The sequence below is a fragment of the Hippoglossus hippoglossus genome, chromosome 3, assembly GCF_009819705.1.
Source record: "Hippoglossus hippoglossus isolate fHipHip1 chromosome 3, fHipHip1.pri, whole genome shotgun sequence".
Taxonomy (NCBI): domain Eukaryota; kingdom Metazoa; phylum Chordata; class Actinopteri; order Pleuronectiformes; family Pleuronectidae; genus Hippoglossus; species Hippoglossus hippoglossus.
In genome coordinates this window covers 1284598-1301676 of record NC_047153.1, presented here as the reverse complement: position 1 = coordinate 1301676, position 17079 = coordinate 1284598, and the positions used below count along the sequence as shown (strand labels likewise).

Below are 17079 nucleotides of genomic sequence, written 5' to 3'. Positions count from 1 at the left end.
AGATTTTAGTTTTGAAATGAGAAAGCCAATGGGTATCGGGGTTTTTTTTCTGAATCAATACTTAAAAAATGTTACCGTTAGATGGAAATTACTTTAACAACATTAACATTTTTCGTATGCTAAGATTAATATCCCTTCCACTTTTCCCACAAGGCTCCATCATCAAAGACTGACCACCATAGGTTGGTCAGTCTTTACTGTCTTTGAGAGAACACAACATTTATCATAATGGAACCATTTTCTACCACAGACATTTCTCATAAAGCTGAATAAACCTATCAAATAAAAAGTCTTTGATCTTGTGTGAAATTCCTTTGATGACAATAAATGACTATGAAGCATTTGTCACATATAGGCTTTGATCCCCAGCTGGTGGTTATACAACAGAAGGACTTTACTCACTATTCAACCACAGTTTATAACCAGAATTCAACTCACTGAGAAAAACTACCCAGTGACAATGATCCCAAACCAATTGGATCGACACTCAGGCGTGTTTCTGGTAATCCCGTCAAGACCCCAGCAGGTCATCGAGCAGGATGAGTCCGAGTTGGACACATCCGAGCTGTACGAACCTGAGGGGGACATTCCTGCGCTAGTCGTGTCTGAGGGGGGTGTACCCGAGCTGGTCGTATCTGAGGGGGACGAGTTGGACAAGTCCAAGCAAAGCATGGATCAGGATGAGTCTGATGAAGACGAGTCTGAGGACGAGTCTGTGTGGTATGAACCTGTGATCGACTTATCCAAGCAGAGGATGGAGCAGGATGAGTGTGATGAAGACGAGTCTGATGAGGATGAGATTGACACACCTGTGCAGAACGAGTCTGATGAAGACGAGTCTGATGAGGACGAGTCTGATGAAGAGGAGTCTGAAGAGGAAAAGTCTGATGAAGACAAGTCTGATGAGGACGAGTCTGATGAAGACGAGTCTGAAGAGGATGAGTCTGATGAAGATGGGTCTGATGAAGAAGAGTCTGATGAAGAGGAGTCTGAAGAGGACAAGTCTGATGAGGACGAGTCTGATGTGAACGAGTCTGATGAGGACAAGTCTGATGAGGACAAGTCTGATGAGGACAAGTCTGATGAGGACAAGTCTGATGTGAACGAGTCTGATGAAGACGAGTCTGACGAGTCTGACGAGGATGAGATGGACAGGGCAAATCCAAGCTAAGCATATTCCAGCTGGACATAAGCGAGCTGGACATGTCCCAACTACAAATACACAACATGGACGAAGCAGTCCACACAGAAATGGACAAAGTTGTGTTGAGGGTCATCGTAGACAAATTTCTCTCGAAGGCTGGACATCAGGCAAATTGGAGGTACAGCACGCCAGTGATCCAGAGCATCATCGAGCGTCTGTGGGAGTCGATATGGGCAGAGGTCAAAAACCAACATTTTGTCATCACCCCAGACACATGCAGACACCTCCACAGGGACGTTTACGAGACGCTGTGTAAGAGGTTGTCCCGTAAAGACAAGCTGATGACGCTCCTCAGTTCACAGGAACCGTCATTAGACATGTACGTCGCGGCCACGTTCAGACAGCACCTGACTTTACCCAGAGACCACAGCGCCACAGGGACGGTGCGGAAGTTGTTCAGCTCCGTATCGACAACAGACCGAATATCAACACTGACGATATCATAGTTAAGCAGCAATGACGTTTCACAAGTTAAAATCAGATAAAAATCTGCAGTCTCAGATTTTTACATCATCTCCTTGAGGAAGTAACAAATGACAAATCTCTTAAAACCATTAACCAGAGACGAAGCCATCAAATAAAAACTGCTCCTGCCTCTGCGCTGAGGGGGGTAGTTCACAGACACAGGTTAATACTTAGGTAAGAGATTTAACACACAACAAAACCACAACACAATCATCATATGTCTGATTGTTTTCATCAAGATCCATGAAAAAGTCTCAAAGAAATCAAGGAACATGTTGAAAAATGCCCTGAACATCTCACATTGTTAAGGAAAGTGAGAACTGCTGCACAGACTCCACCTGCACGGTGTTCGATTCCGAGATATTCACTCAAACGACACGAGTCCCACATCATGAACTCAGGTGGCCACCACCTCTGCTCTTATGTCACTGCTGACACAACCAGTTACAGTCATGTTGTTGTGTGTTAAGTAACGAGGTGGTGGGGTTGTATAGTTGATTATGTCACACGCACACGCACACGCACACACACACACACACACACGCACACACACACACACACACACACACACACACACACACACACACACACACAGGTATGCTGTTGTCAGTGATCTTTCTGTCTGTTGCTGTGTCTGCTCCACTGACCTGACGAGTAAATACTGAAACACTGTTTGAGGGGGAAATAATCTGAAGGTAATATTCTTGTATGGTTTGTTCTCACCTGGAGAGAAAGACAGAGAGAGAGAGTGTGTGTGTGTGTGTGTGTGTGTGTGTGTGTGTGTGTGTGTGTGTGTGTGTGTGTGTGTGTGTGTGTGTGTGTGTGTGTGTGTGTGTGTGTGTGTGTGTGTGTGTGTGTGTGTGTGTGTGTGTGTGTGTGTGTGTGTTTGCGCGCGTGCTCTAATCTAGTCTGATCTAATTGCTTTGTAATCTAGTCCAACGTGATCGTATCTTTTATCTAATCCAGTCTGGTCTGACCTCGTCTGTCTCTCTAGAATCAGAAGGAACTGGAGATGAGCTCGTGACACTTTCTTAAGTTTTGCTCATTATCAAACCAGAGAAACTTTCACTGTCCCTCAAGTGAGTTGGTTTATTTCCTTACTTATTATCAGTACTACTCACTTTGGTATTAGTTTACTGTCTCATGTCACCTCTCCTCTTTTCTGTTGCTTTTAATATTGGTTCTGAAAACACACTTTATATTTATACTTCACTTACAATACAATTACAATTTATTTATATTTATACTTTTGTTTTTTAGCTTTAATTCTATTGTTTATTCTCTGTATTCTTGGAGCATTCTCTCCTTCAGGATTAATAAAGTCTCAAATCTCATTTTATCTTATCATACTTGTGTATTTCCATAAACATCTGTACTTGAGTCCAACAACGAGTAATGCAACATCAATTAAAAGTACCAGCAAAAGAAAATGATAAAAGAAAAGTTCAAGTATATCACAAGTATTTAAAATCAAATCAAGTAAAATCAGTAAAAGCCGTTTTGAGAGATGATTTAAAAACCAAGTCTGTGTTCTGTGTTTCCTCAGGTAAACTATTTCAGACTTTTAGGGCCTAATATGTATAATATTTTATATAAACTGTGTATAAAGCAGCTGCAGCAGCCACAACAGCAACAAGCTGCTCACACACTGATGCTTCAGTTATGATCGTGTAATGATTTCATATCAATCAATAAGTCAATCATTTGTTATTTGCACATCAGGTTTCCTACGGATAACGTAACACAAAGTACAGAATACAGATATATATAAAGAGATATGAGAGGAAAGTCATGAGGTAAACATGTAAACACCTGAGTGATGAGCTGTTCCCTCAGTGACCTGAGACGCTTCATGTGAGGTAACCAGCCGTACGTGGGGGAAACAGGGTCCTGACGTGGTGAGCACATGTTGTACCACAGGTACGAGCTGTTCTCACGGTTATAAGCTTATCCCTGAAAATACCCCCCCTCATCTCCATTAAGGGCTTTGAGTACGAGCGCTGCAGGTATATAAACACAGAGTCTGAGCCACAGAGCAGAGAGACTGCAGAAAGAAAGAGACGCTGCTCTTTGTTCTGCATTTCTTCTTTCACTCAGCAGCTCCATCCACCCATCACCTGCAGGTAAGACTCACAACTACAGACTCACAACTACAGACTCACAACTACAGACTCTCAACTACAGACTCTCAACTACAGACACACAACTACAGACTCTCAACTACAGACTCACAACTACAGACTCACAACTACAGACTCACAACTACAGACTCACAACTACACACTCACAACTACAGACTCACAACTACAGACTCTCAACTACAGACTCTCAACTACAGACACACAACTACACACTCACAACTACAGACTCTCAACTACAGACTCACAACTACAGACTCTCAACTACAGACTCACAACTACAGACTCTCAACTACAGACTCACAACTACAGACTCACAACTACAGACACACACATTTGTAAAAGCTTCTGAGAAATCTTGTTTCCAGTGAAGAGGCCGGATGTAAACAGCATTTTTCCATATATATCTTTTTTGAAAGATATGAACTTCAACAGATATAAAGAAAATAATGAAGACATATTTTTATTTTAAGACACTTAATGAAATATGACAGATCATCAGAAACACTGAAAACATAATTAACTTTAATAAATGTAACATCATCACAACATCTCTAGTATTAGTCGCTGTTTAAATCCTTTTTGATGCTTTTATTGGTCTATTTATTATCTGATTTGTTGAGTCTGTTTTCACAGATTTACTGTAAGAAAACAAAGAAGTTGTAATTGCTAGTTTATCTTTATGTTGTTTCCCGCTCACACACAGTTCAGCTGGTTTATGATTAGAGCATCTTCAGCTGGTTACATATCCAACAGCTCATCTCACTAAGACTGATTATGAGTTCAGACTGATGAGTCTGCACATGTAAACTGTTCCTTTCACATTTCAACATGTCAAACTTTATTGTTCTCACAGACATGAACGCAGCAGTGGCAGCACCTGGAGGCAACAAGGCCGCACCCCCCAAGTTCAAACAGAAGGAGACGAGACAGTTCAAGAGCAAAGCTCCCAAAGCTGGACAGAAGGGGTGAGTTGGGGGGGGGGGGGGGAGAGGAGAGTGAGAGAGAGGAGGAGAGAGAGAGAGGGGGGGGGGGGGGGGGGGAGAGGAGGGAGAGGGTGAGAGAGAGAGAGAGAGAGAGAGAGAGAGAGAGAGGGGGGGGGGGGGGAGGAGGAGGGGGAGGGTGAGAGAGAGAGAGAGAGAGAGAAGGGGGTGAGTGAGAGAGAGAGGAGGGTGAGAGAGAGAGAGAGAGCGAGAGAGAGAGCGAGAGAGAGAGAGAGAGAGAGAGAGAGAGAGAGAGAGAGAGAGAGAGAGAGAGAGAGGGAGAGAGAGAGAGAGACAGAGAGAGAGAGAGAGAGAGAGAGTGGGGAGGAGAGAGGGGGAGAGAGAGAGAGAGAGTGGGGTGAGTGAGAGAAACGGGGGGGCGAGTGTGGAGGAGATAAAGAGAGAGAGACAGAAACTATCTTGTGTTAACTAGTCCTCTGATCTGTCCTCAGATTTGATGATGTTCCAGGGATGGAGAGTCTTGGAGGTAAATATTGATCCCAGTGAAAAGCGATTCATGATTATTGATCCCAGTGAAAAGCGTTCCTTGATCGGAGCCTAGAACTCTAGACGTTGTCAAAGTGACTGATTGTAACTCGTGGTCCTCCTCGGCTGCAGGTGCGGAGGTGGTCTGCCCCTGGGAGGCGTTTGGAGACATGGAGCTGAGCGACCTGGCTCAGTTCGGCCTCGTTTAGCTCTGGAGCCAAAAGGAAACAGTTCATTCCTGGCGGCTGCGATCCAGCAGCTTTTCTTTCTCCTTCCTCACAAACTCTCCCTCAAGCTGTGGAGACGAGTCTGATGATGGAACCATCCGAGGACGACTGATGAGAGGAGAAGACTTGAGTGGAGGAACAAGCTCATGGACGGCAGCACCCAGAATGACTCTTCTCCTGTCGTCTGCCCCCCCCCCCCCAGCCGCAGGTGGTAGCATCAGTCTGAGCTCTACGTTATCTTTACATGTCAGTGATGTCAGGAAGTCTGTGTTGTGGACTTGACGTCCTGTGTAGCCCGGCACACGTGTAAGAGTGTAACACGCTGTACCGCTGCTCGGGTTCAGTCACAGAGACGATCAGGAATCAACACGTCTTCAATGTAAATAATGTGAATGTCTGTCTGTCTATCTCTCTATCTATCTATCTATCTATCTATCTATCTATCTATCTATCTATCTATGATATAATAAAATCTGTTTTAGTGTATTTTACTCGTGTTTGTCTTTATTCCATCTGTGAACGATGTGATGAATTCATTACACGTCAGTTAAATATTCTGTAATTCACTGGAGACACGACTCGTTCAGCAGCGTCACACTTCAGAAGAACGAGCTCAGAGTTCAGTTTATTAAGTTTAAAATGAACTAGTTCACATTCATATCTTCAGCTCTTCAACCTCTTGTAACTCACCAGGTAACAGTGGACACGACCGAGGTCACATGTCTGAAGGTCAGTCAGTATCATGCGAAACCTCGTTAGAGCAGAGAGACGCTAAACAACTTCACCTGCGCCAGACACAGTTCAAACTACAGGCGACCAAATCAACACAAAACACACAAACTGTACACGTCCACTAAACACACAAACTGTACACGTCCACTAAACACACAAACTGTACACGTCCACTAAACACACACAAACTGTACACGTCCACTAAACACAAAAACTGTACACGTCCACTAAACACACACAAACTGTACACGTCCACTAAACACACAAACTGTACACGTCCACCAAACACACAAACTGTACACGTCCACTAAACACACAAACACGTCTCTCAGTTTACTCCTGATGAAGAACTCACCAACTTAGATCATGTTCACCTGTTGTGATGATGACGTCTTTTAATTGTTTGAATAAGCCAGAGGAGAATTAGCTCAGATCAAAGGAAGGTCGTTTCCTCTCTGAGACTCTGAAGCTTCATGTGTTCATAGTTTCCTTTGATCTGTTAGTTCTGGTTTCACGTTGTAATTTAGGGACAAAAGAGTTTAGTCTGACAAACGTACGTCCTGTGGTCATCACCTACGTGGGCGGAGTCTACCTATACTGGACTCTGATTGGTTTATAGAGGGGGGGGGGGGTCTTTCTGTTTGAATGGAGTAAATGAATGAAGAGCTTCATTTGGTTGCCATGGTAACATCATGATGGTATTACTACCAGCATCAGCACCTCCAGGCGCAGTACTCCACAGTACTCCACAATACTACAGTACTACAGTACTCCACAGTGCTACAGCACTACAGTACTAGAGTACTCCACAATACTACAGTACTATAGGTATACAGCAGCTCCTCTCGTCCATCAAAACAAGTGAGTGAATTGATATTATCATCAGTTTATAATCTGACATTTGTGAGTTTTTAGAAGTTGAAAATAACAGTTTTTACTATTTGTCTATTTCTTATGATGAAATATGACGGCCGTGTTTAAGAAAATAAATCTGAGACTTCAAGAATAAAGTTGCAACATTATGAGATTAAAGTCGTAATTTAACGAGATAAAAATTAAGAATTATATGATTCTCCTTGCTACTTATTTCGTACATTTCCTTTTACCTCCCCATTTATCTAAAAAAATATGACTTTTCTTTTGTAAAATTTCTACAATATTCTTGTCCCAACTTTGTTCTCGTAACATAAAAACTTGATTCTCAAATATTACGATTTACGATATATATATGTATACATATATATGTATACATATATATGTATACATATATATGTATACATATATATGTATACATATTGTCCTGGAGCACGAGATGCTCAATGAGATCTGGTCTGTTGTCAGATTTTGATCCTCAGGTTTAACTCACTGATCCGGACTCGTGTTGTGTCCCTGCTGTCGGATCAGCACAGTAGAATAATGCAGAGAGTTAATAAGCAGCTCAGTCCAGCACTTAGAAGTTATTAACAGCATTTATATAAAGAGTCTGAATATACGAGGGGGTGAAGTGTTGCTGCCTCTGAGTGAAATGACTCGATTGTTTCTCCAGACGTTTCCAGGATGAACGCAGCCGCAGGTGAAGGACACAAGGCGGCGCCGCCCAAGTTCAAGCAGAAGGAGACGAGACGGTTCAACAGCAAAGATCCCAAAGCTGGACAGAAGGGGGGGGGGGCTCTGCAATCCATCCTCCACATTTCATCCACATTCAGTCACTTACGTTTGAGATTCATTTTCATGGAGATTTACTTTGTAGTTAATTTATCATCTCAGTTTTATGTTTGTTAACCTTAATAACATCACATACAGTAAATATAATGTTTTCTTCATTGAGATCTGGATCTCTATTCCCCTCAATGAGGGATCATGAAGAGTGGTGGTTAGTACATTTATCCAATCAAGCAACAAAACACAACACAGAACAAAACAAGACAAGAAAGAAAACATCTGTTAAAAAGCTTCTGTATAAAATATGTTTTAATCACTGATTTGCTGCTGATTCTACGACGATGTGAAGAGTCAGTTTCATGTTGTTGATTTGAACGTTACACGATATTCGTTTAAAACCATTTTTGTCAGAAAAACATAATAACACAATGTTTACAGCCAGAATCTCCTTTGGTTCAAGATGTAATAGAAACTGAACTTTTCACTGAACTGAACCAAGTGCTTCACAAAATCAAAAAATGAATCAACTAAAATAAAAGCTATTCAATCAATTCAGCAACAAATTATAAACATATTAAGGTCGAGACCTTCAAAGTTATACAGAAACCAACAGATCCCACATGAACAACATGACATGACCCCTGGTGGCTGGCTGCAGTATAGGTCATAAACTCCGCCTCCTCCATGTTAGCAGATGAAAAAAACTCAGATGTAGTGAAGTTGATGTTAGTTTCTGTTATTTTTTACTGTTCTCATCATACTGACTATAAACTATTGTTATTATGGTTACTGTGGTTATTGTGGTTGAATAATTACATACACATTAATTTGTTCTCTCAGATAAAAATATCAGACACACACACACACAGACACACACACACAGACACACACACACACTGGTTTAATTGACCCCTGCTGATTGATAGTTAACTAGATCTCTCAGTTTGGCGCCTGCTCACAGAAACATTGGCAGATTTTCAGACCTACTTGGACGACGCCTCTCTGACCAAAGATCATGAGATTAAGGATTAGTGAGGAGGACCTGTGGCGGGACTCCCCCCCGCTCACTGAAGCTCGTTGGACCGGAGTGTGAGAGCACAGATGCACCAGTGGCCTGGAGACAGAAGCCAAGTCTCAGGACAGAACATCAGCTGGGACCAGACTCCATCGGTCAGTGTGGACCTCTGTCCTCGGACGCCATGGGGCAGGAGGGGAGCCACAACGAGGCCATGGACTTGGCAGAAATTCAGGACCTGTGCATCGTTTACATGAGGGAGTGTCCGAGCGGAGCCCTGCACTTACACGAGCTGAAGAGGATATTCGGAGTTCCCAGCAGCTCTGCAGAGGAGTCCCTCTACATCGAGACGGTGTTTCACTCCTTTGACACGAACAAGGTAAATCACACTCTCTGCTTCCTAATTCCACTCTTAGATTCTCAGTTGGTATTATTATTATTGTTATAACTGTGACTCTGTGTTACTTGTCGCCAGGATAATACGCTCGATTTCCTCGAGTACGTGGCAGCACTTCATTTGATCTTCAGGGGAAATCTGGAGGACCGACTCAAATGGTCTTTCAAGATGTACGACAAGGACGGAAACGGCAAGTTGGACCGACAGGAGGTGAAACGCATCATTCGGGTAAGACGGACGTGTGCAGCGGTTCATTCAGGACTTTTACTTCTCTGTACGTTATTCAATGTGAACAGAATAGAAAAGTGAGGATGGATATTCAGCAGAAATGAGCTGGTTTCATAACACAAATCCTGTGGAGGCAGATAAGAGCTGTGTGCCAGTGGCAGGGCTCAGGGCCGGGGTCACGACCTTCAGGGCCTCAGGGTATTACAGGAGCTGTTTTTAACTTTACTCTGCTGGACTTTACTCTAAGCCTCTAAACTGGGAAACGTAAAATTAGACCAGTGGCCATAAAGAACTGTTTCAATATAAAAGAACAAATCCAAGTGGTCTGATAACAAATTATTTATTTCTTATAAAACATTTTTTTAAAAAGGTGGAGGGAAAAAAAGATCCCAGCTCAGCTGCTTAATCTGCATCCGCACAAAATGTGATGAGTTCTTCTCAGACCCGTCACTGCATTATCAAAAACATCAACTTTTTATATTTACATAATTTAGCTTTTTTTCTGATGTCAAAAATAAGTCACACAATGTAAAGAAGAATTCAAACATGTTATATAAAACACCTGACACTGACACATTGTATTTATAACAAACATCAAATAAGATAGAACAAGTACAAAATAAAAATACATACAGATAAAAGTAAAGTAAGGAAAAGATGGAGGGAGGTTGACATCCGCATTTGGTGTAATTTATATGATGTTAAGTATTTTTCCCCAAATCTTCGAGGTTATAATATAATGTTGTTATTTTCTAAATGGAGTCATAGAGATGAGGTTTTGTGTTTGTGATTCTAACGACGTTAACCTGCTCACTGACAAACGGACCGAGAGCAGAGGTCACGAAACAGCTGTGACTTTGTCTCACTTCTTAAAGTGACTTTGATCTCAGACACTATTTTCCTGTTTCTCACAGATTATTTATAAAATCAAGGTGCAGACGAGTGACGTCACTTTGTCTCCGTCTGAAATCTGTGACAGGATCTTTGATCTGGTCGACCAGAACCATGACGGTGAGTACGATGATCAGAATGAAGAGTTTGAAATCAAAATGATTTGATGTCGGGATCTTTCTTCCTTTCATCACATGTGACGTCCTCAGTGTTTCTGACCCACAGGTCAGATCACGTTGTCTGAGTTCATGGAGGGAGCTCAGAAAGACGAGTGGGTCATGAACTTGCTGAAGCTGGATGTCAACGCCACCGGCTGGGTCATCCAGAACCGTGGGAAAGTACCGTGACCCTGAGGCCTGGTGGGCTCACCGCTCACGTGTTCCTGGTTTGAGCCCGACACTGAGGCATTGTCGTCAGACCGCAGGGTTTAAATGACTGTTTGCTGCGAACTTCCTGTGACTCTGAGCTGGAGGGCAGTGCAGCCACAGTTCTGTCGGGATTTTAACGTTTGGTGCGACGGTTCAAGGTCGTCGCTGCACACATGGAGTGTGCGGCACAGAGGAAACGTCTCCAACTGAGACACAACACTCAGAGAGTTTCATAAACACACATTTTATATGTTAGTGGAGGAGGCTCAGTGAGAAGCTCCAGCTGAACCAGGGAGAGGGGATTGGAACATCTGAGACTAGTTGGACAATCGACTCTCCCTGGATTCAAAAGGCAGAGAACATGGAGAAGAACTCGCTGGAGCATCAGGAGGAGATCAAACAGCTGCAGAAGGATCACACTCTTCAGCTGGAGGAGAAGCAGCTGAGATGGAGGGACTGAAACAGCAGCTGGTGGAGAAACAGATGGAAGAACACAGCAACATCGTCTGAAAACTCACAGAACGTCCACTGAAAGTCCTCTCAGTCACTGCTGGCGTCCAGCTTTCCAGCTCAGTCTCTCCTTCATGAGTTTCACTGCGTCTCTTCCTGTCTCTGTGTCCGTGTCTCTCCTCTGGCAGCTGCTGCCTTTTGAATCCAGGGAGACTTGATTGTCCAACTTGTCTCAGATGTTCCAATCCCCTCTCCCTGGTTCAGCTGGAGCTTCTCACTGAGCCTCCTCCACAAATATTTAATATACTTATACACACAGTATTCATTATTATTGCATGTTTTTACTTTTAGAAATGAATTGAAACCACAGTAGAACTGTAAACAAGGTAATGACCCCAACATCCATCAGATCACTTCTTATATTTACAGCACTGATTATTTCAGTTCAGACGTTGATTTCTAAAGACGATTTAAACATGGGAATGTTTTCCACTCAAAGTATAACTATGAAAATGTGAAAATATAGAAACATATTGTGCTTCTGTTTGATTTTACTCAGTCATGGGGGTTTAAAGTTGCATTACTTCATTACTGAAGAAGAATTCATTCATATTTTGGCAAAAAACAAGTTCAAACTCAACATCAACACATGAGACTGTTAGTAAAACTATATTTTCCAGGAAGCAGAGGAACCCTTCAGAGAAACTTCACACAAAGCTCAGGTTGGCCTCAGGTTGTGAGGTGGTGGTGCAAACCACTGCACCACCGTGCCACAGACACACTTCTATATGTAAATTTCTATGCACTTGTGATAATTTTGGATCATTTTAACGTCCATGTGAGACGTTTGCATTAAAATCCACCCGAGCACACTCTGCTGTTCGTGCGACGTCAGGAACGAGTCACGTTGATTTGATCTTTATGATCTAATGTGTTTAATCCCTTGTTATTTTATTCACTGTGTAAAACTTCACATTAAAAGTACAGCCGTCAAATAAATGTGGTGGAATATTTAACTGAAGTACAAGTACCTGAGTACATGTACTTAATGATGATGGTCTGAACTCTGTCACATTTTACAAACATTTGACTGATTGTTAACACAACAATTACACAAGTGCATCGAGGCTGTGGAACCAAACTAAACTGATTGAATGAGCTCATTGGACAGTTTCACTGGATATTTTACTGACTGTTGTTTATAATGAAGAAAATTGAAATGCTGTATTTATTCTGGAATTCAGTTTATTTTCTTATTAAACTGATTTTTGTATAAACTTCATGTTGTGTCGTCTTTTCTTCTGCTGCCGTCAGCTCCAGTGTCTTCTTTGATTTTGCCACTAGGAGGCGCCTGAGTCAGAAATGTTCACATCCTGCAATGAGCTTCAGAATGAATCCTCAGAATATTTATATAAAGTGAGAGATTTGCTCAGGAAACATTGTTCACACATACTAATCCCAAAGAGAGCTGGTGGAGCGAGGTGATGTTTATTTAAAAAACTCTGAAGTTCAGTTTATTTAAGTGTCCAGTTTTTGTTTGATTTGAGAGAAAACTCTTGTTAGCATCTTTGGAGATTGTCTCCAGATGATTAACTTCGGGAGCTGATAGGTCAAAGGTCAAGATAATATGGTCCCCAAAACACATGTATATTTCTGCAGATGACAGAGAGACGGCTGAAGACGGAGGTTTGGAAACGAGGCTCTGGAACATCTCGTCTGAGGAAATCCAGCAGTCGTCATCTCCCTTTAAATCAAAGCTTAAAACCTACTTTTATTGTTCTGCATTCCCAAGTTTGACCTAATTCTACTTTTGATTATTGTAATGGGAGGTCATACTTACATTTCTTCACTGAAATTGTTTTTATTCTTTTATTTATTGTGTTTTCTGTAGGAGTGCTATATGAATAAAGATATTACCATCATGATGTGAAGTGTATTTATAAGTACTTACTTTGACTCAAGAAGAAAAGTTGATGTGTTACTTTTACTTGAGTACATTTTAGTCTTGTGTCTCAGTACTTCCTCCACCACTGTGAAGTGAAGCTTTAACTTTAACAAACAACAAGATCTCCAGCTGATTTAAATGAACAAATAATTTGTCTTCATGTAGAATAAAAGATGTCATAATGGTGACATGTCATTATCAGTGTATAAATCCCGCTCCAGCAGGCAGGTGCGTCTCGGGGAAGTGAGCTCAGACCAGACCTCAGGGGATCAACACTTTTTTCCAGACCACGCTCAGGCTGGATTTTGACGTCATCCTGGTTTTAATCTGGCTGAGAGCTCTGTGGCCTTTTCTCTGGATTGAGGCAATCCACTCGTCTTTGCTATTAAAGCCGACGGATCTGTTGCTTTCGTGTTAATTCACTAGAGCTCAGTGGTCAGTGAATCTTTCTTGTTCCTTTAGAGCGACACAGAGTTGCTTGGTCAGGTTTTTACAGAATACAGATATCAAAGGGAAAAGGTGGATTTGACTGGAAGGATTTGCAGAAGATCATTTAAAAGTCAATTGGATTTGTGCACAGGTTGCCTGGAAATAGCCGACGCAGGGTCTGTGTGTGTGGACGGCTGGGGCACAGGGCTGAGGACACTCGACAGCTTCAGTGCGGCTTCAGCGACGTAATGTTGGCGCTTGTTTTTATTTAAAACAACATGGGCCAAGGACAGGGCCTCCCAGAAAAGGAGGTGACTCTGCAAAACATTCAGGAACTCTACCGCAAGTTTGCCAGCGAGTGTCCGAGTGGAAATCTGCACTTACACGAGTTCAAGAAAATCTTTGGCAACAGCAAACCTTCCACAGAAGAAGAAGCAGCGTACATGGAAAATGTGTTTCGATCTTTTGACACAAATAAGGTGATGTGACAGCGTCCAGTGATGTAGAAGTAAAGAGATGACTATAGAATAACTAACTTTATTTCAGCTGTAAAACAGTCAAATGTATCTTGTCAGTATTCGTCTGAATATTATTTGACTGATGTGTCTGACCTCTGGTTTTCCCGCAGGACGGTAAACTGGACTTCATGGAGTTCGTGGCCGCTGTGCATCTTGTTTTTCGTGGAAAACTCGAGGACAAACTGAAATGGTCTTTCAAAGTTTATGACAGAAATGGAAATGGCTGCCTGGACCGACAGGAAGTACGACACATCGTCAAAGTGAGTGCACGCTTCCTTTACATTTACATTGGCAGCCATTTTTTTACTGGACCATCACCGATAGAAGAATAAGAGGTGGTTTAAGTTCATGTTTGTGTTTCTGTTGCACTTTATTGTTGTAAAAATAAGAACGTGTGCGTCGATAGCGAATCAGAACCAGTCTGCGTTGTTCCGCCTCGTTGTTTCCAGGTTGTGAGTTAAGTGAACGTTAAGTCAAATGGAATTTGTTTCTGTGTTTCCGGTGTCAATCCAATAAGATAAAACCAACTTTATTGTCCAAAGACGTCAGCATGAGACACTTAAAGCTTGTTTCTTCTGTGCAGATCATCAACAAGATAAAGAGACACAACGACCCGGAGGTCACCGAGAATATCGACGACATCTGCAACCGAATATTCGACCTGGTGGACAAGAATAACGACAGTAAGTTACAAGTTCAACACAAACACAAATCGGCTCAATTCACAGTCAAAAGCAGGAGATGAGTGAGAACAGCTGGAGATGTGTTGATTCTGAGCTGGATCTGTTTCCACATTATAAACATTTTACTTTGTGTTTCGTTCTGTTCAGGTCAGATTTCTCTGGAGGAGTTTATAGAGGGAGCTGAAAAGGACCCGTGGGTGATGGATCAGCTCAAACTGGACATCGCGCCCTGTGATTGGTTCATTGAGCAGCTGAGCAAACCCTAATGACATGGACACAAAGGGGTCGGGCTGGGGGGGGGGGGGGGGGGGGGGGGCTTTTGTGCGATGCCCTGCGCTGCCACCCCTTCAGACACGCCCCTGTTGGCCTTCAGTGACGAGCTCTCGCCTTGTTTCCACACAGAAATGTTCTTCTGCGACAATTCAAGGAAATAATCATCTTGTTATATTTGAGGGAGCGAGAGGTTCAGAGACTCAGGGAAATCTCACCCGGCGCTGGACTGTGTGAATCCTTTTTATTTATATTTATCCTTTAAGATGAGCAGCAGAACCTTCCATTAAATCTTCAATTTCAACCTGGTTTCACCTTTTCTGGGAGAGAAGCCATGTTTGTTTTGCACCAAGTGACAGGACACAGCTTCGTGTCATGACTCAAGACAACCTGTTGTTCTAGGACCTGATGTTTCCCTGTGAGCTGAGTTGATTGTTTGAATTGAACATGAGGTTGAACACAGGAAAACAAACTGTAATTCAGCCCAGTTCTGCACATGGGAGCTTTTACCATTTGGATTTAGGCTGACTTACTACTCTTAGCCTTTAAGGCTCCTTGCTGAGCAGTATGATAAAGTGGTGACAGTTACACCAGAGACAATCACACAGACACTCACACGTTGGAATTTCTGTAACATTTTCCCCCCTTGACTTATATTTGTTTCTCTGAGCTGTACAAAAAAAAATCAACTTTTTAAGATGTCTTCATAGGACGAGGTGTTTGTATGTTATACATATATACAGTTTGAAAAGTCTGAATGTTTGCTGCTCACTTTCGTCATGAGAAATAAAATCTCGTCTCATTTGAAGATTCCGATGTGTTTCTCCTGCACCTCCCTCAGGAGAGAGAGACGAGACAAATCATCCTGACGACTTCTTCTGCTCCTTCTCAAAGTTTGATTTACTCTTGAATTTCATCACTGGGGCAAAGGTCAGATATTTTGTCAGCTCATGTAAAAGCTTCACTCATTATTTCTGACAAAGTTAAGTGGAGTGAGACAGAAAAAGAAGTGTTTTCAAATCGTGAGTAAATATCAGGCTGGGACAAGAGGAAGGACATTTCTCAAAGGAAATTGTTTAATTTTCATATTTAATTGAGCCCTGAAAAGACAAGACAACGAAGAGATGTTATTTTGAACGTTCTTCTGGGTGGTTGTGGTTGTCAGAGGGGGCGGGGGCAGGAAGCCAAATTATATCATGTCCTTAGGCAAAGAGCCTTAAAGGCTAAGATTAGTAAGACTCAGTAAATCCATACACAAGGTCCCACAGGGTCTCTCCGAGGGAACAGTGCATGTGCATGTGCATGTGCCTGTGCATGTGCATGTGCCTGTGCATGTGCATGTGCATGTGCCTGTGAGGCCACTGAGCCTCAGTCAGTGTCAACAAGACCATCTCTTTATTTTTGATGTATTTATCTTTCAAAGTAAAACACGACACTAAAATAATTATAGATTGTAGAGAGCAATGTAAACACACGTCTCTCTAATAAATATGTTTTGTCAAATTATGCAATTTTATTTGAGTGCAAAAGTGGGGCAATGTGTTTATGTGTGTGTGTGTGTTTGTGTGTGTGTGTGTGTGTGTGTGTGTGTGTGTGTGAGACATACATTGAATATCAAGGACATTTCACACACACATCATTGAATATATCTGGGGAATTGTTTCCTGTTCAAACACATTGTTCATTCACACATTCTTCAAAAAGGCCTAAAATGAAAAATCTTAACAAATCGTCAGATTCATTTTTAATATTTTTGGGAAACTAGTTTTTTTTTTTAAACCACTGACAGGACAGGGGCCCTTCAGGAGCCAATCAGATTAGAGCTGGAGCCGTTTTTCTTCATGTCCTCAGAAGGCTGTTAAAGGTAGAACGGAAGTGACCTGCAGGTGTTTCTCTTGGTGTTTGTTTCTTCTTTGAAACGAACGTATCCTCCTCTTCAGTAGAAACACGTGATGAATAAAAACACAACTTCACGTTAACACACCTCT

The 17079-nt window shown here is 42.2% G+C and overlaps 3 protein-coding genes across 3 annotated transcripts; all 3 read left to right on the top strand.

Moving 5' to 3' along the window:
• The first annotated feature begins 3706 nt into the window (after positions 1–3706).
• LOC117752640 (retinal cone rhodopsin-sensitive cGMP 3',5'-cyclic phosphodiesterase subunit gamma-like) lies at positions 3707–5926 on the top strand. Its single transcript, XM_034570166.1, has 4 exons — positions 3707–3792; positions 4664–4775; positions 5243–5277; positions 5409–5926. Exons 2-4 carry the CDS (start codon positions 4666–4668, stop codon positions 5483–5485), a joined length of 222 nt encoding a protein of 73 aa, XP_034426057.1. The 5' UTR covers positions 3707–3792; positions 4664–4665; the 3' UTR covers positions 5486–5926.
• A 3053-nt stretch (positions 5927–8979) lies between these two features.
• LOC117752516 (guanylyl cyclase-activating protein 2-like) lies at positions 8980–11023 on the top strand. The gene is made up of 4 exons (XM_034569880.1): positions 8980–9291; positions 9388–9537; positions 10452–10548; positions 10654–11023. The coding sequence occupies exons 1-4, from the start codon at positions 9097–9099 to the stop codon at positions 10773–10775; spliced, it is 564 nt and encodes a 187-aa protein (XP_034425771.1). The 5' UTR covers positions 8980–9096; the 3' UTR covers positions 10776–11023.
• Positions 11024–13898: 2875 nt separating this feature from the next.
• Positions 13899–15225, top strand: LOC117752510 (guanylyl cyclase-activating protein 2-like). Its single transcript, XM_034569866.1, has 4 exons — positions 13899–14099; positions 14249–14398; positions 14722–14821; positions 14969–15225. Exons 1-4 carry the CDS (start codon positions 13899–13901, stop codon positions 15085–15087), a joined length of 570 nt encoding a protein of 189 aa, XP_034425757.1. The 3' UTR covers positions 15088–15225.
• The last annotated feature ends 1854 nt before the right edge of the window (positions 15226–17079 follow it).

What these genes read in the sequence shown, in the direction of transcription:
- LOC117752516 (XM_034569880.1), top strand. Translation starts at nt 9,097, where the DNA reads ATGGGGCAGGAGGGGAGCCACAACGAGGCCATGGACTTGGCAGAAATT. An exon ending in AGGTGAAACGCATCATTCGG is followed by an intron (nt 9,538 to 10,451) that starts GTAAGACGGACG and finishes TGTTTCTCACAG; the next exon opens with ATTATTTATAAAATCAAGGT. An exon ending in GGTCGACCAGAACCATGACG is followed by an intron (nt 10,549 to 10,653) that starts GTGAGTACGATG and finishes TCTGACCCACAG; the next exon opens with GTCAGATCACGTTGTCTGAG.
- LOC117752510 (XM_034569866.1), top strand. Translation starts at nt 13,899, where the DNA reads ATGGGCCAAGGACAGGGCCTCCCAGAAAAGGAGGTGACTCTGCAAAAC. An exon ending in AAGTACGACACATCGTCAAA is followed by an intron (nt 14,399 to 14,721) that starts GTGAGTGCACGC and finishes TCTTCTGTGCAG; the next exon opens with ATCATCAACAAGATAAAGAG. An exon ending in GGTGGACAAGAATAACGACA is followed by an intron (nt 14,822 to 14,968) that starts GTAAGTTACAAG and finishes CGTTCTGTTCAG; the next exon opens with GTCAGATTTCTCTGGAGGAG.
- LOC117752640 (XM_034570166.1), top strand. Translation starts at nt 4,666, where the DNA reads ATGAACGCAGCAGTGGCAGCACCTGGAGGCAACAAGGCCGCACCCCCC. An exon ending in CCCAAAGCTGGACAGAAGGG is followed by an intron (nt 4,776 to 5,242) that starts GTGAGTTGGGGG and finishes ATCTGTCCTCAG; the next exon opens with ATTTGATGATGTTCCAGGGA. An exon ending in AGGGATGGAGAGTCTTGGAG is followed by an intron (nt 5,278 to 5,408) that starts GTAAATATTGAT and finishes CCTCGGCTGCAG; the next exon opens with GTGCGGAGGTGGTCTGCCCC.